The 27,274-nt window shown below is 42.0% G+C and overlaps 4 protein-coding genes across 13 annotated transcripts in view; 2 read left to right on the top strand and 2 right to left on the bottom strand.

Moving 5' to 3' along the window:
• Positions 1-1,270, top strand: part of HES5 (hes family bHLH transcription factor 5) — a 1,690-nt gene extending 420 nt beyond the window's left edge. Inside the window, exon 3 of the mRNA XM_032448829.2 lies at positions 70-1,270. Within this exon, the coding sequence (XP_032304720.2) occupies positions 70-320 (251 nt within the window). The 3' untranslated portion in view covers positions 321-1,270. The remainder of the gene's footprint in view (positions 1-69) is intronic.
• The window catches only part of LOC107323479 (transcription factor HES-5-like), an 18,059-nt gene extending 16,002 nt beyond the window's left edge, over positions 1-2,057 (bottom strand). The window contains exon 1 of one of the 3 annotated variants that reach the window (XM_085509196.1): positions 1,918-2,057. The gene's annotated coding sequence lies outside the window, so the exon portion shown is untranslated. Of the gene's footprint in view, positions 1-1,561; positions 1,704-1,917 lie in introns of those variants that run through there. The other 2 variants (XM_085509194.1, XM_085509195.1) reach the window with 2 other exon arrangements.
• PANK4 (pantothenate kinase 4 (inactive)) lies at positions 1,841-20,162 on the top strand. Of its 7 annotated transcripts, XR_014931863.1 has the most exons (20): positions 1,841-2,079; positions 3,823-3,905; positions 4,166-4,374; positions 5,782-5,965; positions 6,236-6,328; positions 7,927-8,080; positions 8,259-8,440; positions 9,898-9,979; positions 11,155-11,255; positions 11,695-11,850; positions 12,016-12,128; positions 12,635-12,722; positions 13,418-13,569; positions 14,623-14,678; positions 15,077-15,126; positions 15,695-15,787; positions 16,114-16,221; positions 16,649-16,749; positions 17,233-17,301; positions 17,784-18,199. XR_014931863.1 is itself a non-coding variant. In XM_015882538.3 (19 exons), the coding sequence occupies exons 1-19, from the start codon at positions 1,920-1,922 to the stop codon at positions 17,995-17,997; spliced, it is 2,355 nt and encodes a 784-aa protein (XP_015738024.1). In that variant the 5' UTR covers positions 1,841-1,919; the 3' UTR covers positions 17,998-20,162. The 7 variants fall into 7 exon arrangements, 3 of the variants coding, with proteins under 3 accessions (XP_015738024.1, XP_085365304.1, XP_085365305.1); XM_015882538.3 differs by lacking the exon at positions 15,695-15,787 and having other exon boundaries at positions 17,784-20,162; XR_014931864.1 differs by lacking the exons at positions 13,418-13,569; positions 15,695-15,787 and having other exon boundaries at positions 17,784-20,162.
• LOC107323454 (putative glutamate receptor) lies at positions 18,189-27,274 on the bottom strand. 2 transcript variants are annotated; one of them, XM_015882560.3, is made up of 11 exons: positions 27,185-27,274; positions 25,958-26,065; positions 24,155-24,186; positions 23,725-23,784; positions 23,305-23,484; positions 22,902-23,128; positions 22,094-22,191; positions 21,517-21,734; positions 21,198-21,423; positions 20,467-20,711; positions 18,189-19,948 (listed from the first exon to the last, which is right to left on the bottom strand). In XM_015882560.3, the coding sequence occupies exons 2-11, from the start codon at positions 26,028-26,030 to the stop codon at positions 19,847-19,849; spliced, it is 1,461 nt and encodes a 486-aa protein (XP_015738046.2). In that variant the 5' UTR covers positions 26,031-26,065; positions 27,185-27,274; the 3' UTR covers positions 18,189-19,846. The 2 variants fall into 2 exon arrangements, with proteins under 2 accessions (XP_015738046.2, XP_015738047.2); XM_015882561.3 differs by lacking the exons at positions 25,958-26,065; positions 27,185-27,274 and adding an exon at positions 24,762-24,983.

Here is a 27,274-nt window from a genome sequence, read left to right as displayed (position 1 = left end):
TTTGCTTTCTGCCACAACACTTGTGTGAGTCCCCCTGTCTAACGCTTCTTTCCTCATCTCCTCTTTCAGCTTTTGCAGCCTCTGCCAAAAGCCTGCAGCAGGATTACTGTGAAGGGTACGCCTGGTGCCTCAAAGAAGCTCTGCAATTCCTCTCTCTCCATTCAGCAAACACAGAAACCCAGCTGAAGCTGATCTGCCATTTCCAGAGGTCACAAGCAATGCCCAAGGACTCTGCTTCTCCTGCACCCACTTCCACCCACCAGCCCTGTGCAAAACAAACACCAGCAAAGCCCTCCTGCAACCTCTGGAGGCCTTGGTAGGCCAAGAGCACACTCACCTGGACACTAATGCACATTCCAGAGGAGACCACGACTTGCTACAAGAGTCCCCCTACTCCTCTCACCAGTAGGAAAAAGTGTTTTCCTTCCGCAGAGCATTGCATTACTGCATGTGGGTGCAGAGCATTACTGCATGTGGGTGCAGAGCATCACTGCATGTGGGTGCAGAGCATTACTGCATGTGGGTGCAGAGCATCACTGCATGTGGGTGCAGAGCATTACTGCATGTGGATGCCTGCTTCCCTTCTTCCAGAAGGACCGAAATGTTCCCACTATGTGGAAAGAAAGTGATTCCGAAGGAATGCGGGACGTAACCCTCCTGTTAAGGAGGACCGAGTCGTTCAGAGCTGAACGCCGACTGTTCTTAACCTCAGTGAGGTTGCATGGGTCCATCCATTGAGCAAGCTGTATGTGCTGAGATGTTCAGGTCAGTGTTTGCTCAGGACCCCCCCACAGGCTGCAGCTGGGGCTGGGCTGAGCACATACATGACAATCCGGCTGCCATTAGGTTCTATGATATTTGTAGACTGTATTGAGATTGCTCCGTAAAAGGGCTGTACCATAACTCCAACTGTGTAGAGGAAATTCCTCCCGATGTCTTGCTCACATCACGGTGCTGTTTGTGAGGTTCAGGATACGTGTGCCTTTTATAAAGGTGACAGCAACTTCTAATATCCTTATAGGAATGAAAGTTACGGCCGTGTTGTCGATTTTACATGAGATATTTATCAGTCTTTTATGAAAGGCAGTTGTATAAATTATATTTGCTGTTCGGTTACCCCCACTGGGGAGAATGTAAACTCAGTGCTGTCCTTGGAGGATGTTATAATGTTAGATGAGCATAACTTGTGTCAGAACCCAGCCTGAATTCAGGGGTCGCACAAAACTTCCATCAGAACAAAAATAAATAAAATTGAGTTAATTAAGAATAACTTGCTGCATGTATTGAGTCATTTGTATGTGTGATTTCCCTGCAGTTCCTGGTTCACCTCTGGTTTGTGAGCTAAATAGGCAGATTTTGGTCACAAAACCACACAGAGCTGGGAGCAGCCGTCACTGCTCCACATCAACCCAGACCCCAACACAAAGCTCCACATTAACAAACAGAGCTCTCAATATGAGGCAAAACCAGAGGCCTCCCCACTCTGGAAGTGGCCTGGAAGCTCAGAACCACGTTTGTTAAGGGAAATCACAGCAGGGGCAAAGGGAGATGCCACACTCACCTCAGAGACACAGTCCGTGTGCCTAACAGATGCAGTTTGCTACGGCACTGTGTTCAATGGCCCTTGTGAGCCACCAAACGGGCTGAACATGGGGGTGTGAACGTGCAGCTGCTCAGCAGAAACCAGCAGGGCCACCACACAGAGCCATGAAGCCACAGGCTTTGGCTGTATGGATCCGACACATGGATGTAACAGCATCCATGCCCTCAATGCAGCCATCGGGCCCCGCAGCGCCTCGACGCCATCCCGCCCCTCATCGCTGAGGTAAAAAGAGGCGCCAGACCGACCGTTACTCCGCGCACGCGCACAGCTCCCGCCTCGTTAACATGCAAATCTATGCGCATACATTTGCATACCGATGAGGCCGCGCCAGGAGCGGGGCTTAGCGATCAAAATGGCGGAGCGGGGCGGCAGAGGGAGCGGCGGCGGGCACGGCAGTTTGGATAAGAGCATCACCCTCCCTCCTGACGAGATCTTCCGCAACCTGGAGAACGCCAAACGATTCGCCATCGATATCGGTAACCGGGCGGCGCGGTGTGTGTGAGGGGGGAGAGCGACGGGTCTAGCCTTGCTGCGGGGACTCGGCCCGGCTCGCACTGTGCGCGGTGCACTCTGGGACATGCAGTCCGCTGTGCGCCTGTGCGCAGTGTGGAGCGCTTGAGTTTGACTACATCTCCCAGCACGCAACGCGCTGAGTGGGCGGCGTGAGGCACGATGGGATTGGAAGTCCCGTCCGCATATGGCGGCGTTGTGCGGGCAAACAGCGGCACTACAACTCCCAGCATGCACCGCGCCGTAACGGGAGATGGGGGTTGGGGGGGTGTAGGGACAGCGGGGGCTGCCCTTGGAGATGGGGGGCGAGGAGGGGAAACATGGCGGGGGGAGGAGGAGGAGGAAGAGGAAGGCTGGGGTTTATACACGGGCTGCCACCCGGGGCTGATTGGATCCAACAGGCCCCAACGGGTGTTGGGGGTGTGTGTGCCACAGCTGAGGGGCCATAATGGTGGCAGAGCCCCCTGTGAGAGGGGAGCATAAAGCATCACTGTGCGGGTGTTATCAGTTAGCTGCTGATAAACGCACTGATATCGTTATAAACACACTGATATCGTTATTATTACACACTATTCTGCTCAACACAAGCGATTTCTCTGCCGTAAGCTTTGCAATGTGGCTTCTCCAAGTCATTGAGGGCTTTTTGTTGTCGCTGTTGTTCTGTTTTAAAGCACCTCACCTATAAATGAGCAGCTCTGGATTTTATTTACCATAAACATTACAGCAGTGCCCTGAAATAAGAGCTGGGGTCATTGGAGCTGTATTGCTTTTGTTACTATAAGTGTCTGCCAGGGATCACCCCGCACTGACCTCGCTTGGATTTTGCTGCAGAACTCCTTCTGTTTTCCTCTTACATGGCCAAAAAACGCTGTGTTGATCCCAGCACTATGGAGCAGACAACTACTGCTATGTAGGCAAAGCTACAGGCACCAGCTGATTAGTTTTCCACTTACTAAGCTGCATTCATGATGACGCTGGTTTGCAGAGCGTACGGCACTTAGTTGTGTTATGAGCTGACAGACTTCTTATTGTTAGGATTGAGGTTTTAACCCAGAAGATGGTTGTAGCTGTTTGCTTGCTCTTGCATACACGTACTCACAAGGCAGCGTGCCATGTCTTTGGGCAGAGGCCAGCTATTAAAACTCAGCTATGAGATAGAACTGACCTTCTGTGTGCCCTATAGTCACGTTTGAGGTATGAGTACAAAGTTAAAGCTGACCTTTTGTATGATAAAGGTGCTCGGTCTGTGGCCCACACTACTTTTATATGAGTTAAAAGTAATGTTTTTCCTCCAATAACCACAAATAACCACAGCAGCTGAGTTTTATGAAGCTTACAGATACTTTAATACACGAGTGGTTGAAGAGGCTTCCCCTTGTACCTCTCCTTTATCTGAGGAAAGAAAAAAGTGCATTTTAACAAACGTTTTGCCAGCCCTGTATGTTCATGGTCAAACATCTACTCAATTAAGTCAGCAGGTACCATTTTTGCCCATATTAAAATGAGTAAATCAAGTTACTCAGTCTGTAAAGGTCAGCTTTTAAGACAAGGGTTCTTTGATCACTGTGTTATGCACTTAGCTTAATTGTATTTGGCCTTAGAAGAAGAGAAGTCAGCTAAGGACTCTTAGGTAAAGCATGTGTAAACATAAGTTAGGTGGTTTGCTCTAAGGTGAGGCGTTAATCATAAGTTGTCATCTCTTTTAACAGGTGGCTCGTTAACCAAGTTGGCTTATTATTCAACTGTGCAGCACAAAGTGGCAAGAGTGAGATCCTTTGATCATTCTGGAAAGGTAAGGACTGCATCATTAACGAATTACATGGGATTGACTCATAACAAAGGTAGAACCAGAACTGGGAGTAAGATACTGGGCTTTTCATAGTACAATAGAAGCCTTGTTTGAAAGCTGTCTAGTACTTCTTACTATAGAAAACATGATTTGCAATTTACTCAGTGCTTCTGAAAAACATGTAAAATGTTGTTTCAAACGTGTTTCGATTTCATGCATGGAAGAAAATTTACTATATATATTTTAATTGTTTTCTCTTAAAGGACATAGAAAATGAACCCTTGTATGAAATATCAGTTCAGGAGGAGATCACAGCTCGACTTCACTTCATCAAGTTTGAGAACAATTATATCGAAACTTGTCTAGATTTCATCAAAGACCATCTTGTCAATACAGAGACTAAAGTCATCAAAGCTACAGGTGGTGGTGCCTATAAATTTAAAGATCTTATTGAGAAGAAGTTGGGGTTGAAGTAAGTGAAACTGTTTAAAGCGAGTTCAGTATCGTTGAAGTGATACTTCACTGCCTTGTAGCGGGCAGACTTTCTACTTTGCCATTCTACCCTTAAAAGCCATCTGCATAGCAAAGTGGAGGCTGGAGGAGAGGTGTGCATCTTGCTGGGGTCAGGCTGAACACAGTAGTTAATTAGCAGGAGTTGCAAAGGGATGCTGTGTCATTAACTGGCACAGCAGAGGTTGGTAGGAGAGTCACTAGAGAGCCGTGTGGCTTTAAGGAGAGGGGCAATGCCAGGGAGAAGTGTGTTGTTATCACAGCTTTTCTAGAAACAATTGGTTTGCAACAGCTCTTTTTACTTACTTAAATTCCTCTGTATTACAATGATCTTTTTCTATTCTTCACCTCCCAGCTTGCAGCATTTCAGTGGTGCTCTCCTAGTTATCAGTGGCACACTTCAGATGTGCTGTTGAACTTTCAATCACCATCCAACTACACAAAACCTCCAGCTGTGTATAAAGTACAACTTTGGAGTTATAGCAAGCAGGAAATAAGTTTGTTACAGACAAATTTAATTGGGAATTTGATCAGATACTGTGATGAGTTGTATTTATTTTAATTATGAGTCATTACTTAAAATCAAAAGATGATATCTACAAGGAGGCTGTGTCATTAAAAGCCAAAGTGTTGCTGGAAAGCTTCTATTTTTAATTCAGTATGCAGCTAATTCTGTAGCTCCCTGGGTTCTGAAGTCACAAAAACCTTCTACTGTTTTTCTGAGCTTGCCCAGAAGGTAAATAATTGAAACAAGGCAGTAATTTATTGCATAGATCCTGCCTAGACTTCATGCAGAAGCAGAGCCCTGCAGGAAACTGAAGGGTTCAGCATTCACACGTTTATCAAAAGCCATATGCTAAAAAAGCTGCTGTAAGTACAGATAATCCTATCATTCACTTACACCAGCATAGATCATTACCTGATGCTGCTGGAATAGGACTTCAGAGCACCACAGTGTATTCCCCAGTTTCTAAGGTACTCTATTTATCTCATTTATGCTGCTTTTTTTAAATAACTTGTTAGAAAATAGTTCTGTTAACAGCCAGATGGGTATCCTGGCCTACTTTATCACATGGGCACATGTATAGTTGTACTAGCACTGGAGCTGCAGTGGAGGTGCAGACAGGAGCAGGAGTACTTTCACTGAGGGACAATTAACGTAAGATCAAAGTGACTGTAACTGCAATCTCACTTTGGTCTGTGTGTTGAATGGTGGAGCATATGCAAATCTGGCGTTCGTGGTTTAAAAGATCTGAGCTTCTGCTGCATGTAAAGACTTGTAAAGTCTTAAAAACTCATGTTGTAAAAGAGCACTTGCTTATCCATAAGGCTGTGAAATTTATAAGTTCTTTTTCCTTCCCCATTTCAGAGTAGATAAAGAAGATGTAATGACCTGCCTGATCAAAGGGTGTAACTTTCTGCTAAGGAACATCCCCCATGAAGTGTTTGCATACCAGAAAGATTCAGACACAGAGTTCCGATTCCAGACCAATCACCCAAACATTTTCCCATACCTATTGGTGAATATTGGCTCTGGGGTTTCAATAGTGAAGGTGAGTGGTTGCTAAAATCCATTGGGTCTTTTTGTTGGTTTGGTTTTGTATTTGTGGAATTGATGATGATGAGCTGAAACTTTACAATTTTCCATTTCAATTTCATACAGAGTTAGGAATGCTTTCCCATTCCTTACTGTAGTTAATCTGTTTCAAATCAGATTTAATTTGGTATTTAGAAAAGCTGCTGTATGAACTGACAGGACAAAGGCTGCCATTATTAACAGTTATAATGGGACTTTCTATAAATGTGCTCTGTTTTGTCGACAGGTAGAATCAGAAGATAAATTTGAATGGATAGGAGGGAGCTCAATTGGAGGTGGAACCTTCTGGGGTCTTGGAGCGCTGCTCACTAAAACAAAGGTATCAGAACCTCAATTGTAAGGAGTGTGTGAATATACAGAATGCTAAGAGAAAGCCTCAAATAGTGGAATGCCAAACTCTTTAAACAGGGAGACATATGTGGTATTTGTATGGGAAATTAGAAGCCCAAAGTAGAAGATGTGGGGAAAAAAAAGTGTATCTCTTGCAGAGCATTCTTTTATTTGAGAACTGTTGTCTTTGTGCAGAAAGGGGCAGTTTTGTCGTGCTTGGGACAATTTTAATGACTTCCCTGAGGAGCATTGTGGTCTTGGACTGTTAGATAAAGACTGAACACTTGGTTTGTGTTCATACTTCTCATGCTTCTGAAGCATAAAGGGAAGCTTTACACGCAAAAGGATACAAGTAGAATGCAGGGACAAAAGCGATTAAATGCTCTGTGGCAAAACAGTGATCCTGTGTGCGTCTGCAGTAGTATCCACAGAAGCAAAACAGGGTGCCTAATTATTGCAAAGTGTGCAAGAGCAGGAGGGGATTTGTACCTCTGCTATTCTTTTCACTTTCAGGGACTCAGCGCTTAAATCTCAGGTTGGTGATCTGCCAGAACAAGGCCTGCTCTGCCTAACTCAGCTCTTAAATCATGCTGTTTTTTCCTGTCTCAGAGTTGCATGTGACTTAAATAGGAGTCACTAAATGTCACCAGTGTAGAGAAAGCTAGAGTTACATAGCCACTGGATAAGAAAATGTCAAAGGGAAGACCCGTACTCAGAATATTTTGTTTGATGCATTTCAAAAAGGAATCTTAGAACATGACAATGTCTGCTGTTTTTTTTAATGTCTTTGTAGAAGTGGGAATTAGCAAATTGATGACACAAACTGCTGGGATAACGCAGATGGGGTTTTTTAAAGCTGAATTTCGGGGACAGTCATTTCTATATCTGTAAAGGCAGACTTTGTCTGTTCATTTTTTAATCTTATATTTTTGTATGCCCGAAGAAGACTTAATTCTACTTGCTGTGTTGCTGACTTCGTTCCAAGATGAGATGTGTAAAGGTTCTGTTTCATATGCATTAATCTGGAGGAGATTAAAGATGTTAGACTGGGATCACTTTTTGGTAATTTACTTGCTGAAATACTAAAAATCCTCCCTACATTGCTGGATAAAGTTGATTTTCCACCTTGCTTTAATTCTTTATTCACTGGGGTTGCACATAGGAGAGGACTTGGCAAATTCTGCTTGACTTTATGCTGTACTGGTTCTGGATGATATCATTTTGCCAGAGCTTCCAGTTCTCCAGAATACTGCAGGGTAGACAACGTGATTCATCCTGCACTCAACCTTAAGATTTCAGGGAACGTGCAACAAAACACGTGCAGATTACAGAGTCACGGAATGACTGAGGTTGATCCAAGCCCTCCGCAGAACATTTAAGAGGAGAGTTGTGCACTAAAGGCTCTCCACGTAAGATCAGTGATAAGATGTGGACTCTAGGTAGAAGTGATGCATCTTTTACTGGCAGGGTTGGTTCCAAGCCAAAGCCCATATTTCTTTCTGTCACTAAGAATGCTTTAGAGCTCTTGCTGTGTGCACGAGGATCTCTGTCCCAAATACCAGCAGTAACTCTGCTTCTCATCCTCAGAAATTTGATGAATTGCTGCAACTCGCTTCCAAAGGACAGCACACAAACGTGGACATGCTGGTGAAAGATGTGTATGGAGGCGCCTGCCAGACCCTGGGGCTAAGTGGGAACCTGATAGCCAGCAGCTTTGGGAAATCTACTACAGCAGATAAAGGTATTAGTAGAGAAAAATCTACTGAAGATTTGCTATACAAATAATATCTTATATTGCCCGTCAGATTGGATTTGCTACTTGAACAAACTTCCTCTTGTTTCTTTTCCCCCAGCTGTAACCAGTCCCTTTGAGCATTCTTCAGCTGTACTAATTTATCTCACTGTTTTCTTCCTTTAAGAGTTTTCCAAAGAAGATATGGCAAAAAGTTTACTACATATGATCAGCAATGACATTGGTCAGCTTGCCTGCCTCTACGCCAAACTCCATAACTTAGATAAAATATATTTTGGAGGATTCTTTATTCGGGGTCACCCTGTTACCATGCGCACAATAACCTTCAGTATCAACTTCTTCTCAAAGGTAATGAAAACAGCATTTTTCCTACTTGCAAATTCATGTGCCTAGGTATCTTTTTCTAGGTGACTGGGAAACTTTGCTAAGTGAAGTGACACATTAAGTAAGGGCTGCTGGTAGGTAGGTAAGGCAGGGCCTTGTCGTGGGAGGGGTAAAATAAATGTGAATTTCCTGGGAGTTCTGTCTGGCCTCTCTCTATTTATTTGTTTGGTTGTTGGACAGCTGTCTTGTAGCTGCCAAGGACTGAGCTCTTACTGTTTGTTTAGATAGCTACCATTGTTATTCAATTCCTCTTGCTGACTTCATCTATTTCTTTTCACCCCCAGGCTGTGCAATGTTGGATTGCTCTGCTGAGATAGTTAGCAACTAGTATCAGTAGTTGTTGGTTGGTTGATTTTATTATTATTTTCATTTATTTTTAAAAAGGAAGCAAGCTGTAATTCTTTGCAGCTTTTGAAACTGTGGCAAACACTAAAGGTATTTCAGTGGGAAAATTTCAGGTATTTCAGTGGGAAAATGGCTTAGTCCAAAAGCTGAGGTGCTGCTCATCACAGGTAGATCAGTTCCTCCTCCATCACAACGCATATCGCACTATTACAGTTTATTTTTTCCTCAGTGCTTCAGGCAAGAGACTCCTATAGAATGTTTGTATTTCCCCTTGTTTCAGCCTTGCAGTCTTTCTGTAAGAACTTGGTTGAGTTTCAAGAAAGCTGTAGCTTTAGATTCTTGCAAGCACAGTTTTATCTATCCAGAATCTTGCTGTGAATGATGTATTTCCTCACTACAGCTCAAGCCCAGTGTTAACTTCTCTTACATGACATGCAGTAGACAGAGCTTATTTTCCTTCAGAGGGGACAGCATCTCACAATAAGAAAACAAAAGGTGTTATGTGGAGGGAAGGTCCTGTTCTCCCTACCGTTCTTGTTAACATTTAAACTTAATTAAATTCATGGGGAAAATGCTTGTCTATGGTAGTATACAGGGTGACTGTTGTTGCATGTTCAATATAAACTAAGCAATGGCTTGGGTGTGGTGGATGCACAGTGACACACGTTTATGTTATGTTATGACCAAGAAATCAGATCTTACATTTTCAGCCTGTTCAAGCAAGAGGAGTTGAGTACTCATGGAATATTGCAGCAGTCTTTGCTAGTGAAGCACTGGCTTCCCTCTGCTTCTGTGGTTGTGCAGGCTTAGAATACACACCACTTCTGCATGTATTTTTTTCTCCAGCTGCCTTAGAATTGTGGGATGATGTATGTTAGCAGTTCCTCCTGACGCTGTCTTTCAGAAACACCCTTTTTTGGTGCATCGTTAAACTTACTGAATGTGTTAGAATGTAGTACAAATGAATATTATCATCTTCTAGTTGTTTCTATTAAATTTAAGTGTAAATCTAGTGACAAAGAAGTACATGTTAGCCATCAGGGACCATCCAATTGCAATGTTTCATATTGTGGCAGGGAGAGGTTCAGGCATTGTTCCTGAGACATGAAGGCTACCTGGGAGCCATTGGGGCATTTTTAAAAGGAGCTGAACAAGACAGTAAGTACAGCATTGCTATGTTCTGTATATGCTGTGTTCTGAAATGTCAGTGTAATGTCCAAGTTTCTCTTAAGAGGCTGCATGTAAGTTGTTGCCTAGATAAACACATTTGGCACTAATAAACACAAATGCTGGGCTTTGCTTTGATATATTTTGGCAAGGATGTGATAATTTCTCACTGTTTTCCTGCTTGCCTCTGAGAATCCAGCAGGATTTGGCTCTTCTCTTTTCTGCCTTTCTGCAAAGAGCAGTCGTACCTCTAAATGCAATCAGGGAAATTGAGTTCCTGAGAACTTTTTTCCTCTTAAAGAGGCCAGCTTCTGAGTTCAGTTAATGTACTGAAGAACAGCATCTCAAAACTGTGTTCGTTGGAGAGTGAAAAGCCTCATAAATGTTTATGAAGGATGAGACACTTCTTTCCAGCATTCTTGGGGCATAGGATGCTTTGGTTGAATTCTGCCATTTGTATTTTCTTGTTTTCTCTTTTCTTGTACTACGTGCCATTCAGTTCATCAGAGTGGAACAAATAACAGGTTGCTAATGGTACTTAGTTTTAGTAAATATCAAGCGTATCTCAGAACAGTGGATGTGGAATTCATTTTGTACCCACTCCATAGATAACAGCAAGGAACTTGGCTCAGAGCTGCTTAGACATGGAAGATATTCTTTCTGTTGGACATATGGTGTACGTCTGAACTTCCATACACTCAAAAGGAAAAAAAATCTAGAAGTAACTTTAATGCTCACGTCAAACTTACTTTGTGCTCTGAGAGTTTTGCAATCTATTTTGTTAATGATGGACTTAAAAAAGAAAAAAACTCTCCAATAATAGAAGCCTTAGCCACCCATAGTGCTTTGAGGACATCCTGCTCTTTATAGCCCATAATGATTAAAGAAAGAATGCGGTTAAGAAAGAAATGGTTATTGAATTGTAATTGTCTTGTCTCACTCAGTTTAATTTGAAGCTCTGTAGAGTTAGATAATTCATCAAGTAGTTAAAACGTTCCTATTGGGACTTAGAGGGGAAAAAAATACATTTATTTTTAAAGGCAAAGAGAAAAAATGGCTTTTGCAGTGGAGCAGCTTCTCTGTAGAGATGCTGACTCCAGACTCATTCATGCGAGTGTTTTCAGTTTTATTTTCAGATTATGTGTCTCTCTCTTTCTCTTTTTTAGATCCAAATCAATATAGCTGGGGAGAGAATTATGCTGGGAGTTCTGGTCTTATGAGCACATCACCTGATGTCTACCCCATGCAGAGGACCCGGAGTGGTACAGTATGTGGTTGCCTTTCCTAGAGCTAAGTGTTGGCACTTATTGATTTGAACTTAGATGGTTATTCTGAATTGCTCCTTGCCCCTGTGACTGTGCTGCTTAGCAGAAGTGGCTGACATGGTGTCTTATGTCATGTGTGGTGGTTTGACGTGGTATTTCCTAGAAGACTGTGGCTGCTGCTTTGTCTTGCTCAGCATCACTAAAAGAGGGAGACGTCCTGCTGCTGCTGCCCGTTCTTTGAAGTAGCTTGGCTTTGCTGTGGCACTTCAGAATTTTGAATCTGATAGATTCAATAGGATGCCTTGTTAATATCTGTAATGTGCAGATGTCTGCAAATCTGAGTCGTTCGATGATGGGATTCAGTAGGCCTCATGCTTGTTTAATTTCTAGTGAATCAATTTCTGAATAAGTTCTAATAAACCTCTCTTGTTTTTCACCTAGTTTGACATGTTTGAAATGGATAGGTTGGAGAGACCGCTGGTTAACCTGCCACTGCTGAAGGATCCATCAACTTATATTCCAGACACTGTTGACCTCACGGATGATGCCATGGCCAGAAAATACTGGCTTACTTGTTTTGAGGAGGCGCTGGATGGGGTAAATATCAGAGGAGCTGTACCTACAAATGGTCTGCATAGTTAGAACATCTTCATGTGGGAGGGACAAGCGGGTGTGCAGGAAGTGAAAAACAGAGCAGATGAAAAGCAGGTTGCACAAAGGAAAAATTCAAGTGGTAACTCCAGTGCCTTGTTTCCCTACCAGGTGGCAAAGCGTGCTGCAGCCAGTCAGCCAGATTCTGTTGATGCACCTGAGAGAGCTGAAAAGTTCCGACAGAAATACTGGAACAAACTCCAGACACTCAGACAGCAGCCTTTGTAAGTGTCCTAATTTCCCTGGTTTTGAAATCTGGCCACCTCTGATGAGCAGAGCAAATTAAAAGCCAACTATAAGTTAACTGAAAGCTAAATAAAAGCTCTTGTTCTTAAGCAGAGCAAGCTTAAAGCTAAGTAGGCTGAAGGCAGTAACAAGTTGATGCGTCAGGTCTTCTGAACAAAACATGGGATCCTCCATATTAGAATTTAACTGAAAAATTCTGTCTGTCTCAGCAGAAAAATGACTAAAGATCTACAAGTTACTGAAAATGTATCTGGCATCTTTGTTCCAGACATTTTTCCTCTCTGTATTTAAATAATCCGTGCAATAGATTTACCACATAGGGGCAGTATTTAGCACATGTAGCATGTGAAGACTTGTAACTGAAGTGTTTGTCTTACATGCTATAACTGTCTGGAATTCCTCCTTTTAATAGAGGAAACAGGAGAAAATCACTCTTTTTTTCTGTTTGAAGTAGTTGATCTGTTTTCCCCTCTCCTTTTTAAAGTGCATATGGCACCTTAACAGTTAGAAGTCTTTTGGATACAAGGGAACACTGTTTAAACGAGTTCAATTTTCCGGATCCTTACTCGAAGGTAAGCTGTTCTTGCTTTACAGGGCAGACAGTGTGAGTTCAAGACGCTGTTTCTGTACTCTAATGCTTTGTATAAGTAGTGGCTTACATAGAAGAGATGAACAGTATTAACTGGTTAGTTGTTGATGTTCTCAGGACAAACGGTTGTTAATTCAGATAAGACAGTGCCACCAAGAGATCTTGATGTAAAGATGGCACTCAATTCCTTCCTTTTTAAGAAAAAAAAGAACTAGCTGTGTAACATTTGAAGCTCATTGGAGATAGAAGTGGGGGGGAAAAAATCCTTAATCATGACAGTCCTTCATCATTTAGGATGATGAACCTTTTGATGCAAAATTAAAACACAACCCACACTTTCCCATCTTCTGCAGACCTGCTGGTGGTGAGCCTTCTCACACAGCCTACCTGTCTTACTTAAGTCTCTTTTTTGTGTCTGCCCACAATCAGCCATACCTCTTGTGTATTAAGACAAGTAATTCTTAGCCTACACGTGCTAGCACTAATAAAGCTGTTTATTAGAATCCCAGGAAACTTTTTTCTTGTTGGTACTAAGCATGCTGATAACAGTAACTTGTTGGTCCATTAGAGGCCATGAACGTAGAGGAGAATGCTTGAACGCGGTCTTGGGACTGAGACAGCCAGTGATGGGTAAGAATTTTTTGTCCGTAAATGCGATGTTTCATGTCTTTCTTACAGGTAAAGCAGAAAGAAAATGGCATAGCCTTAAAATGTTTTCAAAGCGTAATCGAATCTTTGGATTCATTAGGCTGGGAGGAGAGGCAGTTTGCTCTGGTGAAAGGACTTCTTGCGGGGAATGTCTTTGACTGGGGAGCAAAAGCAGTCTCAGAGTAGGTGTTAAATATTTTAAAAGCACCCTTTTAAGATATAGAATATCCAACTGTTGTTTGTTTTGGTTTGGTTTTTTTTCTTTTAGAAATAAGTAAATGAAATGCACCAATCTAACTGTAGTTTGTATTCCACCTTAATCACGTGTTGGTTGTTTCTAAGCATTGCTGTGGTGCAGCAAAGTTTATATTTCCACCCTTAAAATCTGGCAGGATAAATAAGGAGCAGGGGAGGTGGGCACTGTTTTGCAGTGAACATTCAGCACTTCTTCATTTCCCTTTCTGCATCATTGAGGAGTTTTCCCCTTTTGAGTAAATAACAAAAAAGTGCAATTCCAAACAAGGTGATTCAAGGCGACTTGGACTTGTGTTAATTCTAATGCTGCCCACAGCTGCAGAAACTTGAACTGACCCCAATCGTAGCAATTAGTCTCATTGCCACTTGTGTAAGTGTAGCTCTCCCTCTCTTTGAGGAAGAAGCTAAGAGTTAAACATCGCTTGGTATAGACTTAAGGCACTTTATCCTTTATGAGACTTGACTGGCAAGCACTGCCCACATAGAGTAATATTTTAACTGACAGCTTAGAATCTAGCCTCATTATGTACATCCTCATCACCAGCTAAGTCTGAGGCTACTTTGCTACACATACAGCCAATAGGAATAGCTTTTAAAACCTCTCTAGTTAATTTATCCTTTTTTCCTGCCTTCACACAAATACAACTTAAAATGGTGCAGACCAATCTCCAGATTAAAGTTTAAGTGTTGTTTTATGGCTATGATCATTACTACGTTTGTGGTCATATGCAGATCCAAAGGTTTTGTATTTGTTTTTTTTCCCCATAGAGTAGTGCTTGCTAATCTCTAATTTAACTCTAATTTAATGTACATACAAGCCTTTTGTTTTTAAGGGTGGATCTATTTTTCAGTCGTTGGACCTGTCCATACTGCCAGTTATAATGACTTCAATAATTTGCCGACCGCCTGCTATATAAGTATTCAAGTTAAGTGAGCTGATGTTGCTTAACTATGTACCCTTTATTTCTCTTCTGATACAGTGTTCTGGAAAGTGAGCCACAGTTTGGATTTGAAGAAGCCAAGTCAAAACTGCAAGGTATAGGGGGGAGATCTGTAGTGTTGGTTAGATCTGGATATTGTGTTAATAAAAGAGTACAGAAGGGTGTGATGGCATTTAATGACAGTTCTGCTGGTGACAAGGACTCATTAGTACTGGTGTTATCTGAAATACAGCTTACAGTTTCAGTGGAACATTGCTTTTTGTGTTCCAAAGGATGTGGAATTGTGAGAAGCTGACTCATGTGACTGTATTGCTATCAGAAAAATTCCACTCCAGGACCAACTTCCCATAATTAAGAGCTCAGGAACTCCTTAACATTTAAAATCTGAGCTCAAATATTTCACATCTTTAAAGAGACACTTCCTGCTTTGCATAATGTACAGATTGACTCTTTGCCTAAAAGTTATGCTGATACGGTTTTGTCTGTGATGCAGAACGTCCCTGGTTAGAAGATTCCTACAGTCAGTGGCTGGAGCGGCTGAAGGTACGATTCCAGAACTACCACTAACTGTTGAGTAATTGAATGCGTTACTCATTAAACAACCTTAAGCTTGTTTCTAACAGATTTACATAGCCCTGCTCAGACAACTCAAAACAAATTCTGCTAATGAAGTGCCTGTAATTCCAGCAATTGAACCATACAGAAACCAAAGAATTTGGTTTGAGTAGCCAGGCTAAGAATGACAATTAATGCAGGAGCTTTCTCAGAGTAGTCAATCACTTAGCAGCATGTTTTGCTGGGTTTTGTGTGTTTGTTTTTCCCTGTGTGGGATGCATATTGCTATTCCATCAGCTTTGGAAATGATAGACAAAATTTGGACTGCTACAAATGGTTACATATTACATCTTAAAACAAAAGTGTCAGTTATTCCTTTGTCATTGCTAATTAAGGAACTTAAAGCAGCATCCTGACAAATTGTTCTGGAAAATTACATGTTATTCACTGCAGAAGTTCTTCTGCTCTTATGACCTGGACTGAACTGCATTTCATAACATCAGATATAGGATAAACTAAAGGTTAATGGAGAATAGGAAATGTCTTTTTATTTTAGGATGTCACTGCCCCCAGCAGTCCATCCTGCCCTTTCCTGGCAGAAGGGAATCCTGTTTACCCTACAGCATGCTAGCTTATAACAGCCACAAAGGTAGGTTGACCCTAAAAACCATATAGAGAGCTATCCGTGCTGCTGCTTGTATTCTAGAGAATGGTATTCTCCAGCTGTATGGCGTAACAAAACATGACTGATAGCTTGGCCTCCCAGCAGCAGGATTACAGGCCTAACCCCCCCCTCTGAAGGAAGTTCATGTTCACAGCTGCTGGTGTCAGACTTGTCTTTAATTAATTATTAATACTAGATAAATAGAGGGGTATAAAATCTTGGGCCTTAAAGTCAGTGTTTCAAAATAATACAAACTAGTCAGTGAAACGAACTGTGAACTCAGTCCTAAATGCATTGCTTTTCTCTTGCAGGAGGGTCCCCCTCATAAATGTGCCTTAATTTTCGCAGATAACAGTGGAATAGACATAATTTTAGGCGTCTTTCCTTTTGTTAGAGAGCTTCTTTCCAGAGGAACAGAGGTAAGTGTATTTCTTTGTACAGCCAATATAGAATGGAGCTTTTGTAACTGCTGGAAGGTTTGTTAAATACCTCCTAACAGTGCACTTTGTGAGACTAAATTGCACCTAAATTGGGAATGATCCAATTGGAGGCAATGAGCTTGTCCCTAAATTCCTGGAAGTCTGAGGTCTAAGTAAGCATACTGCAAAGCAGAGCTGGGGTGAGGTCAGATCTAAGCCTTCTAATTGAGGATCTGTAATGTCAGAACACCTGGTGTCGCTGGCTACTTTGAGGGGAAAATAAGGACCAGGCCTCCAGGCTTTCTCTTCTCTTGGTTCTTCTGTTACTATAAGCCAGAGACAAAGGCAGTCATCAAACAAACAAGAAGCTCTGACACCATAGATGGACTGTGTTAATCGGTGAACTATTCTGACATCTTTGCCTCAGGTTATACTGGCTTGTAACTCTGGCCCTGCCCTAAATGATGTCACCTACAGCGAATCCCTGATTGTTGCTGAACGGATAGCAGCAATGGATCCAGTTATTCAGTAAGCATATAACCAGTCTTCATTGTGTATCTTAAAAAGCATAGAAGGAAGAAGCAAGTTCCTTATTACATACATATGTCCTTATTTGTGCTTATAACTGTCTGAAATCTGCAACTAGAAGTAAGATACAGAGGATGATTCATTTCAATTACAATGAAAAGTTAAAAAGCAGTTCTTAATTATACTTAATACTATATGTATCAGTTTCTTGTCAGTGTCATCCCTGATAAGGACCCAAGCTACTAAAACGTTGTATTTTATTTGTTAAAAAAAGAGTAGTAGAAGGAAATATGTGTCATTTCCAGCCTGTTTCTCATAGAGGACAGGTAGCTGAGTAGAGAACCTGCTGTTTATGGACGTGTGTTATTCTGGGTGATTTCCTAGCAGGAAAAGAAGCTTTGCAAAGAATACTTAGATATTCTTTCTGTCTCATTACTATATTTACATGACTGTAACTTCATTTGTTCCTGTTTTTAATTAAAGATCTGCACTAAAGGAAGAGAAGCTGCTGTTGGTCCAGACAGGTTCAAGTTCTCCTTGCTTAGATCTAAGGTATAATGGCAAATTCATCTTTGTCAAATGAAGGATCTTATGTGTTCTGAAGCACCTTGGCCACCCTTCACTAAAATGACTGAGTTGCTTGGTCTGTTTTACAGACTTGTAATATTGATGAAGCCTTACTAGTTGCTCTACATCTTACTTATCAGTTTGGTGTTCAGCACTTACACATTGTCAGTAACTCACCTGACCATAAGAAGCATTCTGCCTTGTTAATTATTTTTAACTGAATTTCTGTCTTGGACACAGAACTTAACCTGTGTTTTCTCAGAAATTCCATTCTGCACACATTTAATGAAGCTTTTAGAACTATATTTTGACCCCATTTATTTTGATTAAGGTGTTATTGTTTATTGGCATCGGTAATTCCATCCCCTGCCATGTTTTCTATAAGTGACAAAGCCCTTAGCACATCTGCTTTTTCAGCTATAGCATGTATAAGGATGACTATTTCTAAGCCATACCTCTCATTTCAGCCGCCTGGATAAAGGTCTGGCTGTGCTGGTCAGAGAACGGAAGACAGACTTGGTAATCATTGAAGGAATGGGTCGTGCCATCCACACCAACTACTACGCAGCTTTGAAGTGTGAGAGCCTCAAGCTTGCTGTTATCAAAAACTCCTGGCTTGCCGATCGCCTTGGAGGGAAAATATTCAGTGTCATTTTCAAGTACGAAGTGCCATGTAAATGATACAGATCTGGTCAGCTGGGTGAACAGGAGCGGCAGAATGGACTTGCACTAGTTTTACTTTAACTGTAAAGAATGTATTTTTATTACAACAGGGAAAAGAGGTCACAGGAAATTCCATATTTATATTGTGCTTTTGTGACTTAAAAAGCAACAATATGATTCACTCTATAGTATACACACTCAAATATATATATGTATATCACTCATTGTTTATTTTGGTAAGTGTTTATTTTAATGATGCAGTATTTGTGATGAAAAGACTTTATTTTTTTGTTCTGTGAGACATTCATATAGAAATATATTTAAATGTCAATGAAACCTTTTTTTATACATCTCTGCCTACTCTGCCAGCAATGACATGGCACATACCAAATAGTTTTTAAAGTGCTAAGCGAATCTGACATTGTATTTTTCCATGTCAGCTTTTAAACTTACCCAAACAGTCTCATGCTCTTTGCAGTTAATTTGGTTGAAGGACTGATCCGTCTCCTAATCTAACAAACTTTGTTTCAGCTGCATTTAAAACAGAACTGTTATGTGAGAGCACATAGTGGATAACTGAAATCACTACCAACAGTTAGAGAACTCTTAACTCCTGCTGCTTCCACTGTTATTAACAGTCTGATGGGGGGAGAGGGGGACAGGCTGCACCCATACTAAATTATTTAGCAGTAATCAGAAGTTTAAGTCTACACTGCATTCAAAGTGAATCTATAACACTTTATTCAGGAACAACCAGCTCTATCCCTGTCACAGACACATTAATTTCTGTTTCCTTCAGTTATTTAATAGACAGGAATTAGTCTCTCTGTTCATACAGTCCAGTTAAAACCACTTCTAAGTAACTGAATTTGTGCCCTGCTCCATCAGCTGTGCAGTACGTAAATGCAGCGACTGAACCATGAATTTACAAAACAGTTTGTGCACTTATCAGCCATTCCACCTCAAATGAAAAACAGCTTAATGAGAAAACCACTTAATTTGTAACTGAAGGAAACTGTTCCCCGTGAATTTCAAAGATTCTTCTCTGACAGCAAGAAAATAACAAAACAAGCCCGTTGCTCACTCACCCTTTCCTACTGAATTTGTACTTTCTTTAACTGATTGTTTTCTGGTGCTCACATTCTACTGCTCTTGGATTTGAATTATGAATCTTATTCCTAAATACGTCCTAGTCAGGTTAATGAGGACAAACTGTCCTCAATAGGCAAACAAGGAAACCTGTCTTCTGATGGAAAACAGACGCTTCTTAAATCTAGTTCCAGAACTGTAATGCTTCCCTTTCTCAGATTTTAGGCCTTTGTGTAGAATACAATTAAATCCCACATTATTGGGATGGAAGCATCTGTAATGTCCTTTCTGATTCAGAAACGACCTTCGCATTGATCACTATCATTTGCCTAGAAGAGGGCAGAAGTACAGTCTATTTATAATTAAAATCTGAAGAAGCAGTTATTCTTGATTAGAAGAGTCAGATGAAAGCTTTAATTTCCGAGATTGTACCTCATTCTATAATTAGGCTTCGTATTAACGTGTCCCAAGCCATTTACTCCTGCAGGCATTCGTGCACTTTCATAGTAAACTTCTAAATTAAACATGGATGTGATTCCCCCCACCTTCACCTCCCTGAATTTCTAGCAGTTGCACTCTCGCCCTTATCAATTTAAATACCTCCAGGCTGCTTGGTTTTCTTCTATAACCAGCTCCACCATCAATCCAGAAGTTCTGTGTTTGTAATTAGGAAACTAACACTCTAGTCTTGCAGCAAATTATCTTCCTACAGTGATGTAGCTCCTATGATATATAAATGGTAGAACATTAATATATGCCCATTCCTTAAGCATTTTTTTTAAGCATTAGCCCTCCCTGAAGTCTCCTGGCTTTGTCTTGTATTTTCTTTTATACGTAGACGGGTGCACATTTCTTCTGTGAAAATGGAGCAACAAGATTTCTGGAAAAGAAGAGGGGAAAAAACAAGGGGATAAGTTTTCCTGTATCGTAGAATCCAGCTTTTCAGTGTTCACTGGACTTTCATTGCAGTGGATGGAGAACAAGGACACCAAAATTCACATTCAAATTCTAGTGCAGTTTTATTTACATGTGTTTTCCTGCTTGTCAAATGACTTGAGAATAGCCATACTTGAGAATAAACTTGTTATGGATGATTTACTGTCCTCTGTAAACATTCGAGTATTGGAATGCAGCCCATCTGCATTACAGTTAATGTTTCTATATAACATTTTAAGCTTTTTTATATTGCTCAGGCTACATAACTGTCACACAGCCCAAGCAACAACATAGCAAAGATTTTAACGAGTGAATACACAGCATCTATTTTCCCACCCCATTACATTTCCTTCCTTAGACAAACAAGATTACCATGGTAAGAGAGCCAGCATTCTGCACAGGGGAGCAGTAATGCCCACACTAAATGGAAGGAGGAAAACAGAGATGCTGACAGTCACCCACCTTGACATGTCCAGCAGCATGTCTGCTCTTATTTGACAGCTCCACCATAGCTGCAATCACTCCTAATGCGAGGCCAATTGCAAGAGTAAGAAAGAGCCCACCCAGAGCTTGGGGCTGCAGAGGACTCCATCTCTCTCTGCTGTGAAGGCAGCTGGATTCCCACCACTTGTTACGCAGATAGTCGAGATCACCCGATTCACGCAGTTTGAGGACAGCAACCGATAGCTTCTCAGTCCATGGCGATGCTGGCAGCAGTGGAAGGAATGAGAAAAGCATGTAAGAGAGATCACAGACACGAACATTTTTAATCAACCTGCTGCTATGTGACAAGCAGGGTTACACAGTGTCACAGTCTTGTGCGAGTTGGTAGGGACCTTAGAGATCATTGAGTCCAACCCCCCGGGATTCGAGCCTCCAGTGTTGCAAAGTGGTGTCCTTAACCACTGCGCCACCGGAGGCACACATAGTCCATAGTCCTCATTCTGCCCCCCAAGTGCACTCATCACCTTCTGCCCCCCAACTCCATTCAACTCATCCTGCCCCCCAAGTCCAACTCTAGAGCTCTCATTCTGCCTCCCAAGTCTCGTCCAAGTAGCTCCAATGTCCCCATCCTGCCCCCCAAGTCCACTCATTCCATTCTGCCCCCCAGAATCTACCCAGGGTTAGCTGGGTGCTGCTTCCCAACTTTCAAATGGCCCTTCTGCAGAGCACAGCCATACATAAGGACTAACCCTGGGCAGTGGCGATGCCGTATCCTCTGTCTCCAATAACTTCAGGGGCTCTGATCAAATTGCAGTGCCTGGCGGCTGCAAGGTCTTGAGAGATTGATTCCCCAATGAAGGCGTAATTGGATTCCATCACACGCTGAACTGCCTCCTGGTAGGTTTTGACTAAAACATGGTCTCGTCTCTTGTCCATATACTCAAAGATCATCCGATGGATGGGATTCTTGGAGTTCTGCAACCCAAGAATTCAAGAGATAAAGTGATGTGTTAAACACTTACCCAGAAAAAAACATTTGCAGAGGTGGTATAAGACCCAAGACTGCACCTTGAAGAAGTAGAAAGTGGAGGAGCCATCCAGCGTCCCAAACTCGATCTTTCTTTGCTTCACAAGATCTTCAAACGTTTGGATCGTGAGCTGCTCGCTGCCAGAGCTCAGCAGCGCAGTGAAGTTGGCGATGTAAGCGGCCAACAAAGCAATGGTGAAGAGCCACCAGATGGCAGCGATGACCCGCACGGAGAACGCCTTGGGCCGAGGGGTGGCACCTGAGAGATGAGAGGAACCAACAGTAAGTACCCTCAGTGGCTGGTTTGAACAGCATCAATGCTGCATGCTATGTAGGGCTGAAGCCATATTACTGGCCGAAAAGAAACCAAAACAAGCCCAAAACACCCCACAAAAAGACTCTACAAAACATAAGTGATTGGTTAGCCCTAGAGCAAGGGTTATAGCAGTGCTCAGCCGAAGCCAACCACCTGCACAAGTCCCTAATCAACACATCTCTGTGTTTTAGCACTGCCAAGTGTCCCTATTTCAACATGGTTTCCCTCAGCACCCTAACCATGCAATACAGCACAGCACTGTTATGGACAGCTGGAGATGCAATCAGCTCCTCCCAACTCACCTTGCAACGTGAGCGCTCCTGCTCCAAACCAGAGGCTGTTTAAGAAGGTGAAGTGATTCTCTTCATTCTTTGGCTCATTCCATTCACAAGGGCTCAGCCTAAGAGGAAATAACAGGATGACACCAGACACTAAAGACAAAACAATCCTGCAGCACGATGTGCTAGAAATAGACAGCCTAGAAATGCCCTATATTTCCATCAGGGGTCCTCCTTTACCTGTAGCCCAGTTTATCTAGTAGACAAAACTGCTCCTGGTCAATACCTCAAGTATTTTGCAACACTGAAGGCTCAGGAGGCTTTTCTCTGTAGGTTTGCCAGCTGCCTTCTTGAACCGTTGCATGATCTAATATCCCTGGGGCTTTACTACCTAAGGGGCAGCAATGGCTCTATTCTTTAGTATCAGATGAAGGCTGCTCCTCAGAGCAAATCCTTATCTACAAAAGACTGTGCACAAAACAAGAAAAGCAGAAACAGATCTTTTGTTCAAAACAGCAAAGTCAGAGCATGAAAATAGTCCAGGAGAAAGGACTGAGCAGGAACATGGTCAGATAAAGAACAGCTTTGACAAAGGTGAGAACAAAAAAGCTGAAGCACAAACACGCCGTCCTTCTGACAAGAGTGGACAATCCACATCAAGAGACACGGCGATTTTCATTGGGAGATCCTACTCCTAATCTGCCATTAAGCTTTATTAGCTCTGGTTCTAGATTTGTGCAGAAGTCAAAGTAAAACACACCCCGGTACTTAAAATCCCTCCATAGATGGGAAAGCAATTGACTTGAGCAAAACCTGCAGAACACATTTATACCTGGCAACAAGGAAGAGGCAGACGCACGTCAGCACATAAGCAAACAGGAGGCCAGTCCAAGTCTCCTTACTGAAAGGAGCCAGGAAGTGGAAGAAAGACATATCCTGGGAGATGGTGTCCTTTCGAAGCAAGATTCCAATCCCAGTCTGCAGGAATGGTGTAGTGAAGGAGACAACCTCTTCCCTTGCTGATGTGACTGTCAAGGGAGCCACTGCAATGTCTGCTTCCTGCAAGAAGAAGGTGAAATATCACCAACCATCCCACCTGCCTGAAGATTTCTATCACTCAAACAGAATGTTTCCCAGGCTGAGTGGACCTACATGGACTATAGCCATGTCAGCACAGCTCCTGGGCTTGTTTCCTTGTTAATGCTGCAGTTTCTCCAACATAAAATGAAAATTACCTGTCTCAGAATCTCTCCAATCATCCCCGTCCAGTTCCCATTGGAAGAGATGGCGCCATACTTCCCATCTCCCACCACCTTCACCTTATAGCTGAAGTGAAGCATTGAAGCAAGTGCTTTCAGCAAATCGATGCAGTATCCCTCCAGTTCTGCACTTCTCACCATGGCATAGGGATCTTCCTGCATAAACAGGGAAACACAATTACATGCCACCACTTCACCTATTTCCACTTCAGGATAAAAGCAACTTATAGATAATGTAACTCTTAGACAAAGCATAACAGAATGAAAAGGCTGAAACAGCTTTCAGCTCTACACCATTGTGACAACACTTGAAATATACTGATGAATATGAGTGTCATAAAAGGCAAGGTGTAACTCCAGCTAACTCCCAGCTACAGTGTTTTGTTACTGCCTTACCAAGATTGTTGTGACTGTCAAAACTGGAAGATTCTCTTCTGGTCCCCTCAATCCATTGGCCTACAAATAACAAAATAAAGGAAAAATAAGTGGATTTCCCCACTTGTCCAGGGTTTACATTATAACATGTGTGTATGTGTGTTCCATGACAGTAATTAATCAATCAGATTAGATTGTTGTCACAATCCTTCAGGTACAAAGCACAAATCTTCCAAAGAAAGATCAGTTTATGCTGCTGACAAAACAGCCAGCAGCCAATTAAGGCCTCATTAGAGAGCAATTCCTGGAGACAAAACAGTTGGAAACCGGAGATGAAGAGGAAACATGGATGCACTTTCACATGGAACACCAATGAACATGGATTTAACATCCAAGAGCTTTTGCACATATGACTTTATTGGTAGTTCTGCACCAATGAACTTAAACATACCTTAATCATAGCATCATCATTCCTCATTGCTCCTGAAAAAAACAACAACAAAATCAACTCCTTGTAGAGTTTATGTTTACTCCTTAAAAGTGAACTTTCATAAACTCATTTCACTTAGATAAACAGAATGATTATCCTTGACTCGGTATTAATGTCAAGCAAACTGAGGAAGAAATGCACGCAGATTCAGGCTGCAGAAGTTTCTAATTCCAGCTTTATTATTATCACTCACACATTGAAAAACAGATTTTGCAGAATTGCCCCTCCTGATGAAGGAAAATCTGGCAGTCCTGCAGCTTCACATGGCAAAGATTCCCCCCCAATTCCTGCCAAAGCCCATCCATACCTAAGGAAAAGCCCTATAAACAACCTGAAGTTCATCAGCATTGAATTCCAAGACAAAAGGGTTTCTTAACAGGTTCCCATTGTTGCAGCAGACTAAAGCAGAGCATCTTGCAACCACTGGGGCAGAAATCCTTCTGTGCCTCATCCAATTGCTTTCTGCCCCAGAATTACAAGTGCTCTGACTTTTCATTCCAGTGAAAATTGACTGAAGAACTCCTGAGTCTGTCACCAGATCTGCTATTGATCTGTTTTTCTGTATTACCTCTCCTCCTTGTGTCTGTTTCCTCTTCAGTAAAAATCCACTTGTAAAAGTATTATTAATGAGATTAATTAACCCCTTGGCTCTACTCCTTGCTCTGATGTGCAGCTCTTAACAAAATCCATTGAATTATTTGATCCGCAGCTTCCTTTATCCTAACACCCAGAATACCTCAACTCCCAAACCTGCAAAAGGTCTGAACTGTAATAACGGAGATGCAGAATTAAAAACATGATCGTGTCAATGTACGGCATATTAACTACCCCGGATGGTTTCTTTATTTCTACAATGTGCAACATCATTGCTCCATGGAATCAAAGAATTCACAGTGCAAAAGCCAAAAAAAAACCCAAGATAAAACAAAGAAATCAGAATGCTTTCACTCTTCCAAGCAAAAGCTGAGAGTTTCTCATTAAATATAACAACGTATTCATTCATTATGTATTATTCATTCTTTGCATTTGCATTTTCTTGTCTTGTGCTCAACTCTACATTATTGTTAAAACAAAACCTGCTTTTTCCCTCTCCTCTACAGTTCTCCATGGGAGCTGGAAATCTTCACAAAGGAATTCTCTTGTCTCTTTTCAGAAACTCATTAGAGCCACTGAAAGCTGTTTGAAGCTCCTTTTTTGAAGACCTGCTAGGGTTTCTTGGAAGAAAACAGTCTGTACTGAGGGCTTCAGCTCCCCCACAGCGGCACTGGATGCAGCTGTTCAAAGCCCCATTGTAGGAACTCCTGAAAGGGCCATAAGTAATCGAGTTGCAGCACTAACTCTAAGTTCATCACAGTGACACTTCTTGGAAGCCAAGTCCTCATTATGAGACTTTACAAAAACATCCCACGAAGGGTCTCATCCCTCCACTCTTGCCCCCAAAGGTTTGCTGCTGCAGGAAACCACTGTTGTTGCTTACTCTGGATTCAGACACAGAACGCCTAAAAGCCACAATAAGATTGAAACAACAGTATTTGTTTCAGTTGCAAAAGCAAGCTCCCCAGCTCCTCACACTGGGGATGCAGTGCAATCCAACCAGCTGATTGCCGGCCCTAGGGTCGGTCCTGCTAATGTCTTCATAACCAAATCTAAAGCAGATTTTAAGACTGTGTCCTAATCTAGCACTAGGATTAACAAGAATTAATGAGCTGCAAAGAACAAAACCAGACTGGAATGGAAACAGCATTTTTGGCCAAACATTCTCACCTGTCTGGCTCGATTCTCTCAGGAGCAGCACAGTTGTAACCACACAGAACATAAAGTGAAGTCCTCCGTCCATTGCAGCAGAAATAGTTACTGTTTAGAGGAAACTTCCTGTTGAGTATAAAGGAAAGTCATTAATACTGGTTTTATGATTCCCCAGTGCTGAGTTAAATCAGTACATCTTGGATTTTCTGCATCTCTATTTTCAAAGAGTCCCAACTCAAACAAAGGTCTCCACTGAGACCAAATAGAATAAACATTAAAGAACAGGTCCCAGGGAGCACTTTAGTGCAGAAAAAATGATGTGATGAACATATGAAGGTATCCACTGCCTGTTGTATTATATAATTCCCAGCCAACTCCCCACAGAGGAGAGGTGGTGTCTCCTCAGCTGCCAGGGTCAGTGTGCAGGAATCAATAAGCAGGAGATTTTGTCTTTATTTCCTTATTTCAGAGACATAAAAGCGAAGTGTTAAATTTCCCTTGTTTGGGTTGCAGAGGAAAAAAAAGCAGCAAGAACGACAGGCTTGGACCAGCGAAGAACAGCTGTTCTGTTTCATTTTCTGGTAAATTTAACCAGTAAATTATTGCTGCTTTTTCATTATGATTGAGTACGTACTATAAAATGAGCGTTATTTCAAGTGTTCTCCATCAAAAAAAATAAAGCTATTCTGAGCTGGTAATAAAAATGAAAGAGCTGTTATCACACTGGCTGCTGTCTGTCTAAAAAAAGAATTGTAAATTTGTGCAAAATGAGCATTTTTGCAAAGGCAAATACACTTCCTTAACTCTGTGTTAGTACTAAGATCATTTAAGGGTAAATGGAATCAGCAACAGTGAGAATAATGGGAGGACAGATGACTTCAATGCCTTGCAGCCCATAAGGAGCTGCTCAGCTACAGCTTAAATTAACCACTGCAACATCCCTTCACCACCCACCTAACAAAGTACTACAACATTTCCTCAAGTTTTACAGCAAATTAAGGATTTAGGATGTTACTTTGTTAGAATTGGCTCTAGAAACTTCTGAGTCTTATAAAATGTGAAGAAAAAAAGACATTACACCTCAAACTCCTCCTGTATGCAGTGCTGAAGGGAGGCATTAGTATTAAACCGAGCAGTGGGAAAGATGAACAGCCATCAGCTAAAGAGGAGACAGCCTGTTGCACACAAGCTTCAATCTTTGCCAGCTACAAGCATGGCAGTGATTGAAGGCAGCATCTCACTTACAGCAATTCCTTCAGCCTCTCCCAGCTTGGTCTGTCTGACCAGGTCCCAGCTGCAGCACTTCGATGGGCAGGGAAATAGAACTGCTGGAAC

The sequence above is a fragment of the Coturnix japonica genome, chromosome 9 (assembly GCF_054131305.1).
Source record: "Coturnix japonica strain WE chromosome 9, WE-NBRP24, whole genome shotgun sequence".
NCBI lineage: Eukaryota > Metazoa > Chordata > Aves > Galliformes > Phasianidae > Coturnix > Coturnix japonica.
This window is presented reverse-complemented; position numbering and strand designations above follow the sequence as displayed.